Genomic DNA, 15,410 nt, shown 5'->3' with positions numbered 1-15,410 from the left:
TCTACAAATATACTCCATAAAACCATACTACAAGGGAAAACAAATAAATAATCCCCACACGCCATGGCAAAATACTAGACATGCTTTTAATAAAAAATATATTGTGTATCGGATAAAGTAAACTTGCCATTAGCCCTTTCGGCGAGGCTCACTTTTAAACAAAATCCAGCGTCATAAGAATGATGAGAAAATGTCATTTTAATTAGCGCATTTATCCCCACACAAAAGAAAAATGAGAAAATGAAACAATGAAGTATATATTTATTTTTTAGTAAGCTTTATTTGGTGTCTTAAAGCAGTTGGTAAAATGTTACAAAAAACAAAAAGTTTATTAAAACAGCATGATCAAAAGACAAGGTAACTAGGACTTATACTTTTCTTTTTATCTTTAAATTCAACTGAACTAACAGTTTTACTGATCATTTAAAGCTGCAGTTCAAGCAATATCCTGCATGTGTGTTTTTTTTTTAATGAATCAGTTCTGTAGTAAGAAAAAATACTTTTAGCATTTTCTGTTTTTAAAAAAAGTCTACAATTTTCTTGTATTCTATTTTATTGTTTGTTCCTATAGCAACCATTTACATTCCCCAGATCTAAGGATGTCGCCAAACTTCGCCGATCAATAGACGGAGAACGAATTGACCGGCAGCTATGCAGTTCTTTAGGCAAGTAGAGATTGCCCACATGAAACTATTGAAGTAAAAAACAAAAAAAACATGGGAGCTTGAACTGCAGCTTTAAAATTAATTTGCAACAAGAAAAAAAACAGGATGCAAGTGGGTAGGAAAACACAAACCAAGGTGCTACAATTTTATTGCTTAAAATTAAAAAAAAAAAAATTATATATCAGGTCAACATATGAATGCAATACAGGTTAGAACATGAACCGAAATCTCAGGCCAAGAAACAGATATTTCTATAAAGAATATAATTTCTCCAAGTCTTGAATCAAAATAACTTGTTCCTAGTTCCCATTAATTCCAGGAAAAAGTGGTTTGGGGTTTAGTTCACCAGCAGATATTTTCTATTACTTTAGCAAGCGCATAAAAACGATTTAGACAGCAGTGCCTCTTTCCAAGTTCTGTTTGATCTCGGCTGTGTATTTGCCATAAAACCGCTCTGCCTTCTTGTTGAATTTTGCATTCCTCTCATTGATGTAGTCAATATCAGCATCGTCATTGTAAGCCCGTCTACGGCTATATTTTTCACGCTTTTCAATCCTGTAAAAGAAAGGTTGGGTAGAGAAATACGCAGTGGTAAAATCCCTCAAAATATTTTGGCCACCGGAACACTTCTGTTTTCAGACACACTGACATTTGAAATGCAATGGGATATTCTCCAATCAGAAAACAGTGAAAATCCCAAGTGGCCATGATGTTCTATCCAAAGTTTGAAGACCAAGTCAGCTTTGAGCCCGCATAGGAGACGACAAACCAAATAGTAGATGTGCTTCCACCTTTAAGAATATGTTAAAATTTGACTACAGAGATTGTTATAGTTACTCAATTTTCATACAAATCTCACTACAGTGCAATGCATTTTTCAACCATGTACTGTAACAAAAACGTATTTATAACTGGGCTGTTCAGCTACCTTTAATTCTAAATTATAAAAAGGTGAGCGTTAAAACTCAATGCGCGCCTATCGTAGCACTTGGATTAGACAAATCTAATATCATCCCATCTACTGTGAAAACACAAAAAAATAATTGTGAAAACTTCAGACTCACAGTTTCTGTGTTCTGCAGTTTTGTGGGTGCTTTTACTCCAAAAGGCAGCAAAACACAAGTCACATGTTGCCATAAAGCTCAAATCAAAGATGGTGATGCTGAGGAAAGCAACAAACACTAGAGCAGTGGTTTTTAACCTTTTTTTTGGTTAATGAACCCTATAATTATATTGTGAAATTCTGCAGAACCCCAACCCGTTGTAATCGCACACCTTAGATCAGATGCATTCTAAGAAACCCCAACCCTCCCTAATAGTGCATCTGAGATCAGATGTGTTGGAAATTCTTCTGAATTTGGTACAGTTTTTAAATTACCTGAAAAATGCAGGGAACCCTTTAGGGATGCCCGGGGAACCCTTGGGTTCTTAGGAGCCCGGTTGGAAGAAAAAAACAAAAAAAAAAACCACTGCTCTACGGGCTCACTTTTAAAGAAACTATATTTCTAATACTACATTTCAACTACATCCGCTACACTGATGGGAAAGGAAAAAATACTTTTAAATTAATGCATTTCTCTTGCATGCAACTTAGAAGATTTACATTCAGCACAGTAGGTAAATCGCTTTAGACAAAATGTCAGCATTATGCATGCCAAAACTACCCAATATAGGAAAAAGCACTTACTGTTTTTCAAGATCTGTAACCATTCTGTCAACACCATCTTTGGAAGGTACATGAGTCCCATGATAGAGACTGTCTGATGTTGGGTAGAAAGCCTCGGCACTATATTTGATTTTAAAGAATGGATAAATAAAATAATCTACTCATTAAAAAAATGGTTTTCCTTAAATATATTTCTGCAAACCTGAACTCTGAGAATCTGTTTTCCAGTGCCACTTAGTAGCAGTCAAGCGATTCCTAATTGTTATTTAATATAGTATGGCATACTAACTCTAGCTGCCCAAGTTAAGAAACAAAAGAGACACTTGTCCACATTCTCAAGTCCCAGCCCCCCTTTGCTACACCATAAAAACGGTGAGTACTCTTGTTTCTCCCCCTCCCCCCGATCCGGTCTTCTCCAGTGTTGTGGAATGGGGCTTAAGTCTGAGGCCCCCAGATTAAATTTTACTATAGTTTGTGTAACCCCAACATACATAAATATACAGATACACACAAAAACGTTATAGACCATCAGTGGAAGAAATTAAACAGCAGTTCACCATATGATCACTTACAAACCTATGTCTCTGGGGCTGGAAAGTTACAAACATGATCTTACTAAAAATGCATGTAGTATTGAAAAGTATATCAAAGTACTTGGGGCAAGTGATATATATCTTCCATAAACGCAATTCATCCATCAGTAGTATCAGGAGTGATGTTACTCACAAAGAACAAATACCACGGCACATAATGTTCACTTACTGCTGCTCTCTTTGTTGCTCATATGCTTCCATGTCTGGTTTAATTTGCTTAGTCAGCCTCTGGTACTGACGCAACTGGGCAGCTGCGTAATCTTGAAAACAAAATTGACAGAATGTGAAAATTATTACTAAAAACCACATTATACTTTGCAGATTAATATTAGTTAAATTACTATTTTTTAACACATTCAATGATTAGTTTATATCAGTAACATGAGTATTATGCTACAACTGATGTATTCATTTTAGTTGTCCTTGGAACCAAAACAACTCTAACACTAAAATCCTGGGCCAGCTGATAGCCAGCAACACCCTTTAGCAACGATCAGGTACACAGGATGTAAATTACAACATAAAATAATCTCTTGTATGTATAACAAAACAAACAAACAAACAAAATCAACACATGTTTATTATACCTGAGAAGCCTATGTCCGGATGTTTCCTCTTCTTCTTCCTCTCCCATCTCTCTGCATCTTCTGCACTTATTTCCAATAACTTGGCTCGCTGATAATCAACCCCGTTTTCTGCACATTCCTAACAGAGGACATAATTGGCATAGAAGACTTCATTAAACGAAATGATCAGAGAGGAATTAGTTGAAGTTCAATGACGAAGAAGCAAATGTTGTAGCAATACCTCCTCGATAAAAAAAATGTGTGTATAATATATGGGGTACACAAACCCCACCCCACGCTCTTGCCTGTTTTCATTATAGTAACTAGTTTAGGAAGGTATGGGGACGGTTATTTTGACAGACGAAGGTGGCGGGAGTGAAACAACGAAACTTCTGTTCTCTCATCTTACCTTTTTCTTTTCCTCCACTTTTACCTCCCATTCTAAACGCGCTTTTCGGGCCTCCCAGTTTGCTGGCAACTTCTGCCTTTTGTCTTCCTCTACCACCTCCTGGTGATTTAGTTTGCGAGATTCATTCTGTAAAACGCAAGACCAACAAAACCAATTCTTGTACATAAGGGGAAATGGATTTTCAAATGTTTTTGGGCTGTGTGTAAAAGCATCAGGTAACATAACTGCTTTCAATCACCTCTAATGTTATTGGTATGAGACTCTCTCTTGTCCTAATATATAATAATACCAGCCCACCTGCATAATACAATGCTTCTGGAGCGTGGTGTTTATTACTTTCATATTTGTTACAATCCATGCAACAGCAAAAAAACATTTACAGAAAAGGGTCCAGTCCCCTCTCTTGTTCATGATGGGCTACACTGTATTAAGAAAGGATAGTTTACATTCCTAATTGTAAATATGAAGTAACAAAGGGTATAAAGTATGTATAATAATTTATGAAAACACTAAACAAAAAGGTGTAGTTCATGGAATATTCTCTTGAAAAGAACGCTTACATGTATTAGCCCATTTCCCTTAACCCCTCGAGAGCTGCCTGACGTAGCATTTACTAACTAACAAGTTTCGCTGTGGTGCTGCACAACGTAACCATTACATCATAGGCAAAAGTAACGCCATATTAGGACATTCAAATCCTATAGGTTGACGTTCAACCAGGAAGTCCAAGTTCTATAGAATTTTGCATTTGTTTTTCTGGGCAACCATAGCAATACCCTTTCTACCATATCTGAATTATTGTACAGACCAAGTAAGCTTTAGATGCCCTCAAGCATCTAGCTAGACCTATTAATCTAAGACAGAGCTCAGCTCTTTCTCCCAACATAACATACAGAGGTACGAGATGTTATTGCACCCATTAACTCAATGCGTTGCGTTATTGAAACTAATGGTTTAAGAGACGTGTTATTTTGTGCGTTAACAGGGGTAAGAACATCTGTATAGCTTAATTATCCATCATTGCCCGTTTCAGACATATAGGGCCTTACTCTATTAACTCATGGGGAAAATCGTCCAAAAATGTCACGATCAGCCGCTTCGGCACAAACGAATCAGCCCCACACTGGTAAAAAGACAAAGACAGGGCGCACAATGTACATAGTGAAGCACAGTAAAAAAGATACATTTTACTACAAAATTAAAGGTTCTGCGTACATCAAGGATAATAAAAACAAGCAATGGGTTAGTGGGGTTACCACACAGAGGGAGGGCTGGAGTCACAGCTCTTCAACGGATAAGATGGGAGACACAGGATACCAGCAATCGTCATCCAGGACAGAAGCCTCCGTGGATCCTTGGGTCACGCTTCCCTCAGGGTAACCAGATGGTGGGGACCGATGGATAAGTCCCGTGAGAAGTCCCGTAGCGAGGCACAAATGCCTCCGTGAGTCCCACAGTTGCAGAGCACTGATAGCACGCCGCTCAGTCCCGTGGTGCGCCTGCTGATGACGTCACAGGATTCCCCTCTATTGCAAAGCGTATTGGAGTGTCCACAGCGGCGAATAGCACACAGGGCAGTGTGTAGCACACAAAATGGCAAGCGGTGATACAGGGGACAGGGAGGCACAGACCAAGAGTATACTTGGCTAAAATTTGGGTCAGACAGATGAGCATATAGACCTTCCAACACGTTTCGTAACTGAAAGTTACTTCTTCAGGGAACTTTCAGTTACGAAACGCGTTGGAAGGTCTATATGCTCATCTGTCTGACCCAAATTTTAGCCAAGTATACTCTTGGTCTGTGCCTCCCTGTCCCCTGTATCACCGCTTGCCGTTTTGTGTGCTACACGCCGCCCTGTGTGCTCTACGCCGCTGTGGACACTCCTCTACGCTTTGCAATGGAGGGGAATCCTGTGACGTCATCAGCAGGCGCACCACGGGACTGAGCGGCGTGCTATCAGTGCTCTGCAACTGTGGGACTCACGGAGGCATTTGTGCCTCGCTACGGGACTTCTCACGGGACTTATCCATCGGTCCCCACCATCTGGTTACCCTGAGGGAAGCGTGACCCAAGGATCCACGGAGGCTTCTGTCCTGGATGACGACTGCTGGTATCCTGTGTCTCCCATCTTATCCGTTGAAGAGCTGTGACTCCAGCCCTCCCTCCGTGTGGTAACCCCACTAACCCATTGCTTGTTTTTATTATCCTTGATGTACGCAGAACCTTTAATTTTTTAGTAAAATTTATCTTTTTTACTGTGCTTCACTATGTGCGTTGTGCGCCCTGTCTTTATGTCTTTTCTCCAGTTCTAGGGGTGTCGAGCCACCCCTCAAGAAAGGCTGCAGACGCTACTATAGTGACTTCCCTCACAAGGTCCAACTATTGTTTATTATCACATTGCACTGTATTTGATAGCACTGTTTGTAGAACCATGTTTTAGCTGCGCACTGATCCCCCCTTTTTTGTATACCATACTGGTAAAACATTAAAAACCAGTCCCTTTTGGTGTACTACAAATACATTATTGTCCTGATAAATGTTTAATTGCGGGTGAACTGGTACAGACTAAGCTCTTTGGGGCAGGGTCTCACATTGCATTATGTTGCACTTGCTGTATCCCCATTGTTTGTAATTTATTTACATTGTATTTTGTAAAGCGCTGCATACATTGTTGGCCCCATATAAATTAAAATTATACATACATGTCCTATTTGTGTGTATTGAGATTAAATGCGTGGAACAAATAAAGAAGATTTATACGACATATTTTAGCATTTATTTTGTACTTTTTTTAATTGAAGGTTTAGTAGAGTGCTCTAGGGCAGGGGTGCGCAAACTTTAAGGGGGCAGCGGTTACAGAGGCCCCGCACTCTTCCCCAAGGCATTTAAACTAAATGCCAGGGGATCGCGTGAGGTCTCGGCAACATCCCTCACCTTGTCTTCGGCGTCACCATGGCAAAGTGACGTCATTTGACGCCGAAGACAAAGTAAGGAGGGGGCGTGGGGGCGCAGCAGGGAAAATTTGCGCACCCCATCTCTAGGGACTTCTACTGTCTTGTGTATTTTTTGCTACATTTTTAGGAAGGGAAGCACCATACAAATTAATATGCGTTTATCAGCACCTTCATTGGAATGATCAAACCCAGAGGGACTCAACTCCAGTCTTCAAACCCTCCCCCCCTCAGCTCTTCAGGATATCCCAGCCTCAGCACAGGTGGCTCAATCAGTTTCTACTTCAGCACAAGTGGCTCAATCAGTTCCTGCTCAAGCACAGGTGGCTTCAACTGAGCCTACGATTAAGCCTATGATTAAGCCTATGATTAAGCCACTTCTCCTGAAGCAGGGTTCCTTAAAACCTGCAAACACTTAAGAAAAAGGGGGGTGGGGGGGAGGGGAAAGGGAAAAGTTGGCATTTGGACGTACTGAGGTCAGTGGTTACAGAGACCACCTGTCCACTACCCAGAGCACTGCTTTAACTTCTACATGATTTTAGCTCCGCGTTTGGAGCATAGACGTTTTCTAAAGTCCCAATAGGTCTACTTTTCATTACAGGAAGGCTGTTTAACTAACTCTGGGGTATACGTTTATATATATTGTTACACTGGTTCGTTGACATACCACAGCAATCACTGTGACAGGGAGACACCGCGTCAGGCATTACTAGTCTGTCCCTCTGTCCAGTTATGTATTTCTTTGTAAGCTACCAAGTTTGTGCAGCTATAGAGAGCTTCTATCCGGTTATATCGGCATTATGGGCTAACTAAGAGACACTCTGTTAGACATACCAAGTCTGTCATTCTGTCCAGTTACCTAGCTCTGAGATTGATATATTCAGTCTGGATGCATATGGTGCTTTTAAAGCACACTGCCATATATCTGCAAGGTCTACTGTATGTTACCTTTGAAGTCTATCCGGCATAAGACGTTGTCAACAGTGACACTCTGTCAAACAACAACTGTTTGATAATCTGTCCAGACTCGCAGCCTAAACAACACTCACCTACCTTGTAAGTGACTGTTTATCAGTCAAACACGGCCCAATATAGGTGCAGTATTCCATCTATGCATTTAGCTGTGGGCGGGATACGTGTTCATGTGATGTTTAACTGCACAGGAGCTACAATGTATAACTGTCTGTCTGACCATATATGTGGTTTATTTCAATGAACAGAAACACTAGGAGTTTTACGCTCCAACATAGATACTTACCGAATAAGGATCTAGATATTTACATCATAGTGCTCACTGATGCACTTACACTGCGCTGCGCTGCTTGTCCAGCGGGGGGCCCGAGATGTTATGAGTGTTACACATTGACACTCACTCATACATTTGGCCATAGACACTGTACCCCCACAGGGCAGCACGTATCGGGATTCTTTGTACAGCGGATCCTCACCATACCCTGCTTAGGTCACTTAGCAACCATTCTAAGTTTGGTGATTAGCTAACATTATATATATGTGCTTTTGCATTTTCAATTGATGGCTGTATAGTCCCACTCATACGTCACAGTGGGGCTCTATACCCCAGCCCACACCCACTTAATTTTAATTCGCACTTTAGATTCTAGGCTAGCCTCAGTTGAGGCGTAGGTTCACTTACCTGTATTTTAATTTTGAGGTATCTCCCAATAAAGGTTATTTAAAAGAATTCATCATTACATTACTATATTAGATTCCTTCCGGTGTTATCAGTGGATTAGCCTTATCTGCATGCTCTCATTATAGGGGTTTCTTTTTCTTTTGTTGTTCCTTAAAACCTGACCTGTTTTTTTGCGGGGGAGGCTTGAGGACTGGAGTGGAGAGCCCCTGCTCTAACATGCCTGGGTATCAGTGGTCCCTTTTGTATTTTACTCCAAGACGTAAATTCTCCAACGTTTAGATGCAGATTAACTTTCAGCTCATTTTGGATAGTGGAGGAACGTCTCTTGTTAAATGTCTAAAGACAACTTGCAAATTCCAAATAAGACCTTAACTGAATCCTCCTAAAAGATGGCAATCCATCTCGTAACTCCAACACTGTTTCTTTTTTTAACGTCTTTGACAATGTTCTAGGAGCAATGCCGGGTTTAAAAAAGAGTGTAAATGGTGACAATTTAAAGAATAAAAGAAACAAAGAACAGTGCTTCAACCCATGTGCTTCAAGTTCGCACCCCTCTATCCCAGGGAGGTTATGCCAATAAATAAACTTGAACCACGTGGGCTGTTAAATAACAGATTCTTAATATATGGGACCTCTCTCTTACCCTTTTCATGTGAAGTTCTCTAAACTTCCTCAATCTGTCTTCTCTTTTTTGTGCAGACAAATCCTCCGCAGATGTAGAAGACTCTTCCTCCGAGGACACCTGCAAAGATGCAACACAAATATTAAAATATTGTAACCCTTATACAACAGTGGGGGCTTGCAATGTGCTGTTGGCTTGTGGCAGTGAAAGAGTTAGGATACATTCCTCTCTTCAGAACACACATACTGTACCAAAGGCTTTTCATACTGTACAGTACTTTGACAGTGATCCTGTCCTGCCACAGAACATACCCATGTACACATGTAGGCCTCGCACCACTTTTTATATGTCAACTCTTTCCTTTCATTATAAAGATTATGTGAAAACACACCTATTTTACATATTTTTAATGGCAGAGAAAAAAACGTTTATTAGTTTTGGTTTATTTTCTGTGGTCTACTACAGTTTTCTTTCAAAAAGTAGACATATACCCTTGCCTTAACAAGCAGCCATCACCAGTTGATATACACACACACACACACACACACACACACACACACACACACACACACACACACGGAGATTTACCAGCCCCCAATATAAGTTCTCACCACAATCCTGCATTAACAGCCATTAAAGTTAATAGGTAGTTAAATTGTATGGGAGTTTAGGGAATTGCAGCAATTGTGGTACAAACTGTAGAAAATATGAAAAAGTTGATGCAGGACCACTAACGTTTTACAACCAGAACCCGAGGATCAGAATTTATTCACCTCTGACATACTAGCCAATGATAACAGCCATGTCAACAGGTAAGGAAATCATTTGAAAGTAGCAATGCAAAATATTATTTTAGCTTACACTGACCAACCTGGTTGAAAAATTTGGGGTGTAATATTGCCATGGGAAGTAGGGGTTCAGTCACATTACTAAAATACAGGTGTTTTTGAAACTCAACGCTCCTCAGTCGTCTTTGTTCATATTGTAACCTGCGCTAGGATAAAAGCAGTTGAATATTTTCTAATGCACCGGGGGCAAAGCCAGCGCAGTCATGATTTAAAAAAAAACCCAGGTTCAGCTAACAGGAATACAGAGGAATGCAGCGTATTCCTCCTGCACATGCTCCTCCGACAGCAAAGTCAAAGTATTTAATTTTTATACTTTTTTAAACTTTTTTTGCAACATTATTTTCTTAATCAAAACAAACTAAACAAAAACAATGATTGGTTAAAATGACGACGACACACTATTAGTTATCCGAGTATATTCTCCCTTGCATACCATCCTCCCCCATTGTATTGTATGTCTTTATTTATATAGTGCCATTAATGTACATAGCGCTTCACAGCAGTAATACATGTGGTAATCCAATAAATAACAGATAATATAAATAACAGATCATGGGAATAAGTGCTTTAGACATTAAGGAAGAGGAGTCCCTGCTCCGAGGAGCTTACAGTCTAATTGGTAGGTAGGGAGAACGTACAGAGACAGTAGGAGGGAGTTCTAGTAAGTGCGTCTGCAGGGGGCCAAGCTTTATGTATCATGTGTTCAGAATATCCACAGTGCTATTCATATGCTTCTTTAAGCAAGTGTGTCTTAAGGTGGGTCTTAAAGGTGGATAGAGAGGGTGCTAGTCAGGTACTGAGGGGAAGGGCATTCCAGAGGTGTGGGGCAGTCAGTGAAAAAGGTTTAAGGCGGGAGAGGGCTTTAGATACAAAGGGGGTAGAAAGAAGACATCCTTGAGAAGAACGCAAGAGTCTGGATGGTGCATAGCGAGAAATTAGGGCTGAGATGTAAGGAGGGGCAGAAGAGTGTAAAGCTTTAAAAGTGAGGAGAAGAATGGAGTGTGAGATGCGGGATTTGATCGGAAGCCAGGAGAGGGATTTCACCCTCCCACCCATCCCCCCCTCATACCTTCCCCCCCCCCATCCCCCCTCATACCTTCACCCCCCCACCCCCCTCATACCTTCACCCCCCCACCCCCCCTCATACCTTCACCCCCCCCATACCTCCCATACCTTCATCCCCCCCCCCATACCTCCCATACCTTCATCCCCCCCCCCATACCTTCATCCCCCCCATACCTTCATCCCCCCCCCCATACCTTCATCCCCCCCCCCCATACCTTCATCCCCCCCCCCCATACCTTCATCCCCCCCCCCCATACCTTCATTCCCCCCCCCATACCTTCATCCCCCCCCCCCATACCTTCATCCCCCCCCCATACCTTCATCCCCCCCCCCATACCTTCATCCCCCCCCCCATACCTTCATCCCCCCACCCATACCTTCACCACCCCCCCATACCTTCACCACCCCCCCTCATACCTTCACCACCCCCCCTCATACCTTCACCACCCCCCCTCATACCTTCACCACCCCCCATACATTCCCACTCATCCCAGCCCTCCTGTATCACCTCTTCATCCTCCTCCTCCGCTCCTCTCATTTCTCGAGCTTCAGTCGCCATCTTTGCCAGTAAACACTTCCGCCCTCACTACCCGGAGCTGCTTTCTTGTGACGTCATTACGGACGCACACCACAGCAAACAGGGGGCGGTGCGAAGTGTCATCACGTTTCGTCACTCCAATCACGTCATGAGGCTCCGCCCACGGGAGAGCAGGCAGGCAGGGGGCAGCTGAGCTACCTTGCGTGCCGCCGTCTCCTAGCAACGTGTAAAGCTAAGATGGCGTCCGTGGTGAGTAGAGAAGGGGAGAGATGTGAGACAGGCACATTGATAAGGGCAGTAAGAGTAAGACCCACCGGTTACCAGTACTGCCAATCCGACTCCGGGGTTTCACAGTGTGTTTCCTAATCCATTGTTGTCGTTTTATTGGAAATGTTGACCTGAAAAGCCCACGATGCAGGAGGCAGGACTGAGTTGCCGTTACATTACATTATAAGTGATGTGGTGCACCTGGAATACACAGTTCTTCATTACTTAGCAGGTTCTCTCCTCCCCCCTTTATCTCCCCCCCCTTTACCCCACCTTATCTCCCCCCCCCCTTTACCCCACCTTTCCCCCCCTCTTTTTCCCCTTCCACTCCCTCTGTCCCCATCCCTCCCTCTCCCCCACTCTGTCCCCCTCCCTCCCTCTCCCCCACCCTGTCCCCCTCCCTCTCCCCCACCCTGTCCCCCTCCCTCCCTCTCCCCCACCCTGTCCCCCTTCCTCTCCCCCACCCTGTCCCCCTTCCTCTCCCCCACCCTGTCCCCCTCCCTCTCCCCCACCCTGTCCCCCTCCCTCTCCCCCACCCTGTCGCCCTCCCTCTCCCCCACCCTGTCCCCCTCCCTCTCCCTCACTCTGTCCCCCTCCCTCTCCCCACTCTGTCCCCCTCCCTCTCCCCCACTCTGTCCCCCTCCCTCTCCCTCCGCCCACTCTGTCCCTCTCCTTCCCCCCACTCTGTCCCTCTCCCTCCCCCCACTATGTCCCCCTCCCTCTCCCTCACTCTGTCCCCTTCCCTCTCCCCCACTCTGTCCCCCTCCCTCTCCCCCACTCTGTCCCCCTCCCTCTCCCCCACTCTGTCCCCCTCCCTCCCCCCACTCTGTCCCTCTCCCTCCCCCCACTTTGTCCCTCTCCCTCCCCCCACTATGTCCCCCTCCCTCCCCCCGCTCTGTTCCCTACCTCCCCCCACTCTGTCCCCCTCCCTGTCCCCCTCTGTCTCCCTCGCTGTCCCCCTCCCTCCTCCCCACTCTTTCCCCCTCCCCCCACTCTGTCCCCCTCCCCCACTCTGTCCTGTCCCCCCACTCTATCCCCCCTCCCCCAACCCTGTCCCCCCTCCACACTCTCCCCCCTTCCCCCCACTCTGTCCCCCTCCCCCATTCTGTCCCCTCCCCCCAACTCTGTCCCTTCCCCCCACTCTATCCCCCCACTCTATCCCCCCTTACCCTGTCCCCCCACCCCACCCTGTCCCCCCCTTCCCCCTCCCCCTCCTGTCCCCCCTCCCCCACCCTGCCCCCCCACTCTGTCCCCCCTCCCCCCCACCCTGTCCCCCTCCCCCCCACCCTGTCCCCCCTCCCCCCACCCTGTCCCCCCTCCCCCCACTCTGTCCCCCCTCCCCCCACTCTGTCCCCCCTCCCCCACTCTGTCCCCCCTCCCCCCACTCGGTCCCCCCTCCCCCCACTCTATCCCCCTTCCCCCCCATTCTGTCCCCCCTCCCCCCACTCTGTCCTCCCCGTCCCCCCCACTCTGTCCTCCCCGTCCCCCCACTCTGTCCTCCCCGTTCCCCCCACTCTGTCCTCCCCATCCCCCTCACTCTGTCCTCCCTCCCTTCACTCTGTCCTCCCCGTCCCCCCACTCTGTCTTCCCCGTCCCTCCCACTCGGTCCCCCCTCCCGCCCACTCGGTCCCCCCTCCCCCCACCCTGTCCCCCCTCCTCCCCACCCTGTCCTCCCTCCCCCCCACTCTGTCCTCCCCGTCCCCCCCCACTCTGTCCTCCCTGTCCCCCCCACTCTGTCCTCCCCCTCCCCCACTCTGTCCTCCCCCACTCTGTCCTCCCCCTCCCCCCACTCTGTCCTCTCCCTCCCCCCCACTCTGTCCTCTCCCTCCCCCCACTCTGTCCTCTCCCTCCCCCACTCTGTCCCCCCTCCCCCCACTCTGTCCCCCTCCCCCCCACTCTGTCCTCCCCGTCCCCCCACTCTGTCCTCCCCGTCCCCCCACTCTGTCCTCCCCGTCCCCCCCACTCTGTCCTCCCCCTCCCCCCACTCTGTCCTCCCCCTCCCCCCACTCTGTCCTCTCCCTCTCCCCACTCTGTCCTCTCCCTCTCCCCACTCTGTCCTCTCCCTCCCCCCACTCTGTCCTCTCCCTCCCCCACTCTGTCCTCCCCCTCCCCCCCACTGTCCTCCCCCTCCCCCCCACTCTGTCCCCCCCCACCCTGCCCCCCCTCCCCCCACTCTGTCCCCCCCTCCCCCCACTCTGTCCCCCCACTCTGTCCCCTCCCCCCCACTCTGTCCCCCCTCCCCCCTCTGTCCCTCCCTCCCCCTCTGTCCCCCTTTCCCCCCCTCTGTCCCCCCCTCCCCCCACTCTATCACCCCCTCCCCCCACTCTGTCCCCCCCTCCCCCCACTCTGTCCCCCCCTCCCCCCACTCTGTTCCCCCCCTCCCCCCACTCTGTCCCCCCCTCCCCCCACTCTGTCCCCCCTCCCTCCACTCTGTCCCCCCTCCCCCCACTCTCCCCTCCTCCCCACTCTGTCCTCCCCGTCCCCCCACACTGTCCTCCCTGTCCCCCCCCACTCTGTCCTCCCTGTCCCCCCCCACTCTGTCCTCCCCGTCCCCCCACTCTGTCCTCCCCGTCCCCCCACTCCGTCCTCCCCGTCCCCCTCACTCTGTCCTCCCTCCCTTCACTCTGTCCTCCCCGTCCCCCCCCCTTCACTCTGTCCTCCCCGTCCCCCCACTCTGTCTTCCCCGTCCCCCCACTCTGTCTTCCCCGTCCCTCCCACTCGGTCCCCCCTCCCACCCACTCGGTCCCCCCTCCCACCCACTCGGTCTCCCCTCCCACCCACTCGGTCCCCCCTCCCCCCCACCCTGTCCCCCCTCCTCCCCCCACCCTGTTCCCCCTCCTCCCCACCCTGTCCCCCCTCCCCCCCACTCTGTCCCCCTCCCCCCCACTCTGTCCTCCCCGTCCCCCCACTCTGTCCTCCCCGTCCCCCCCCACTCTGTCCTCCCCCTCCCCACTCTGTCCTCCCCCACTCTGTCCTCCCCCACTCTGTCCTCCCCCTCCCCCCACTCTGTCCTCTCCCTCCCCCCACTCTGTCCTCTCCCTCCCCCACTCTGTCCCCCCTCCCCCCACTCTGTCCCCCTCCCCCCCCACTCTGTCCTCCCCGTCCCCCCACTCTGTCCTCCCCGTCCCCCCCACTCTGTCCTCCCCGTCCCCCCCACTCTGTCCTCCCCCTCCCCTCACTCTGTCCTCCCCCTCCCCCACTCTGTCCTCTCCCTCCCCCACTCTGTCCTCTCCCTCCCCCACTCTGTCCTCCCCCTCCCCCCCACTGTCCTCCCCCTCCCCCCACTCTGTCCCCCCCCTCCCCCCACTCTGTCCCCCCCCTCCCCCCCACTCTGTCCCCCCCCTCCCCCCACTCTGTCCTCCCCCTCCCCCCACTCTGTCCCCCCTCCCCCCACTCTGTCCCCCCCTCCCCTCACTCTGTCCCCCCTCCCCCCACTCTGTCCCCCAGTCCCCCCACTCTGTCCCCCCACTCTGTCCCCCCTCACCCCCACTCTGTCCCCTCCCCCCCACTCTGTCCCCCCTCCCCCCTCTGTCCCTCCCTCCCCCCTCTGTCCCCCCCTCCCCCC

At 48.4% G+C, this 15,410-nt stretch overlaps 1 protein-coding gene across 1 annotated transcript; it reads right to left on the bottom strand.

The window, feature by feature from the left end:
• Window positions 1-260: 260 nt before the first annotated feature.
• SYF2 (SYF2 pre-mRNA splicing factor) lies at window positions 261-11,692 on the bottom strand. The gene is made up of 7 exons (XM_075587212.1): window positions 11,549-11,692; window positions 9,149-9,247; window positions 3,900-4,025; window positions 3,512-3,629; window positions 3,094-3,184; window positions 2,353-2,451; window positions 261-1,220 (listed from the first exon to the last, which is right to left on the bottom strand). Exons 1-7 carry the CDS (start codon window positions 11,597-11,599, stop codon window positions 1,055-1,057), a joined length of 750 nt encoding a protein of 249 aa, XP_075443327.1. The 5' UTR covers window positions 11,600-11,692; the 3' UTR covers window positions 261-1,054.
• Window positions 11,693-15,410: the final 3,718 nt, after the last annotated feature.

The sequence above is a fragment of the Ascaphus truei genome, chromosome 2 (assembly GCF_040206685.1).
Source record: "Ascaphus truei isolate aAscTru1 chromosome 2, aAscTru1.hap1, whole genome shotgun sequence".
In the NCBI taxonomy this organism is placed as follows: Eukaryota; Metazoa; Chordata; class Amphibia; order Anura; family Ascaphidae; genus Ascaphus; species Ascaphus truei.
The sequence above is the reverse complement of the archived record's forward strand: the minus strand, read 5'-3'. Positions and strand labels throughout refer to the sequence as shown.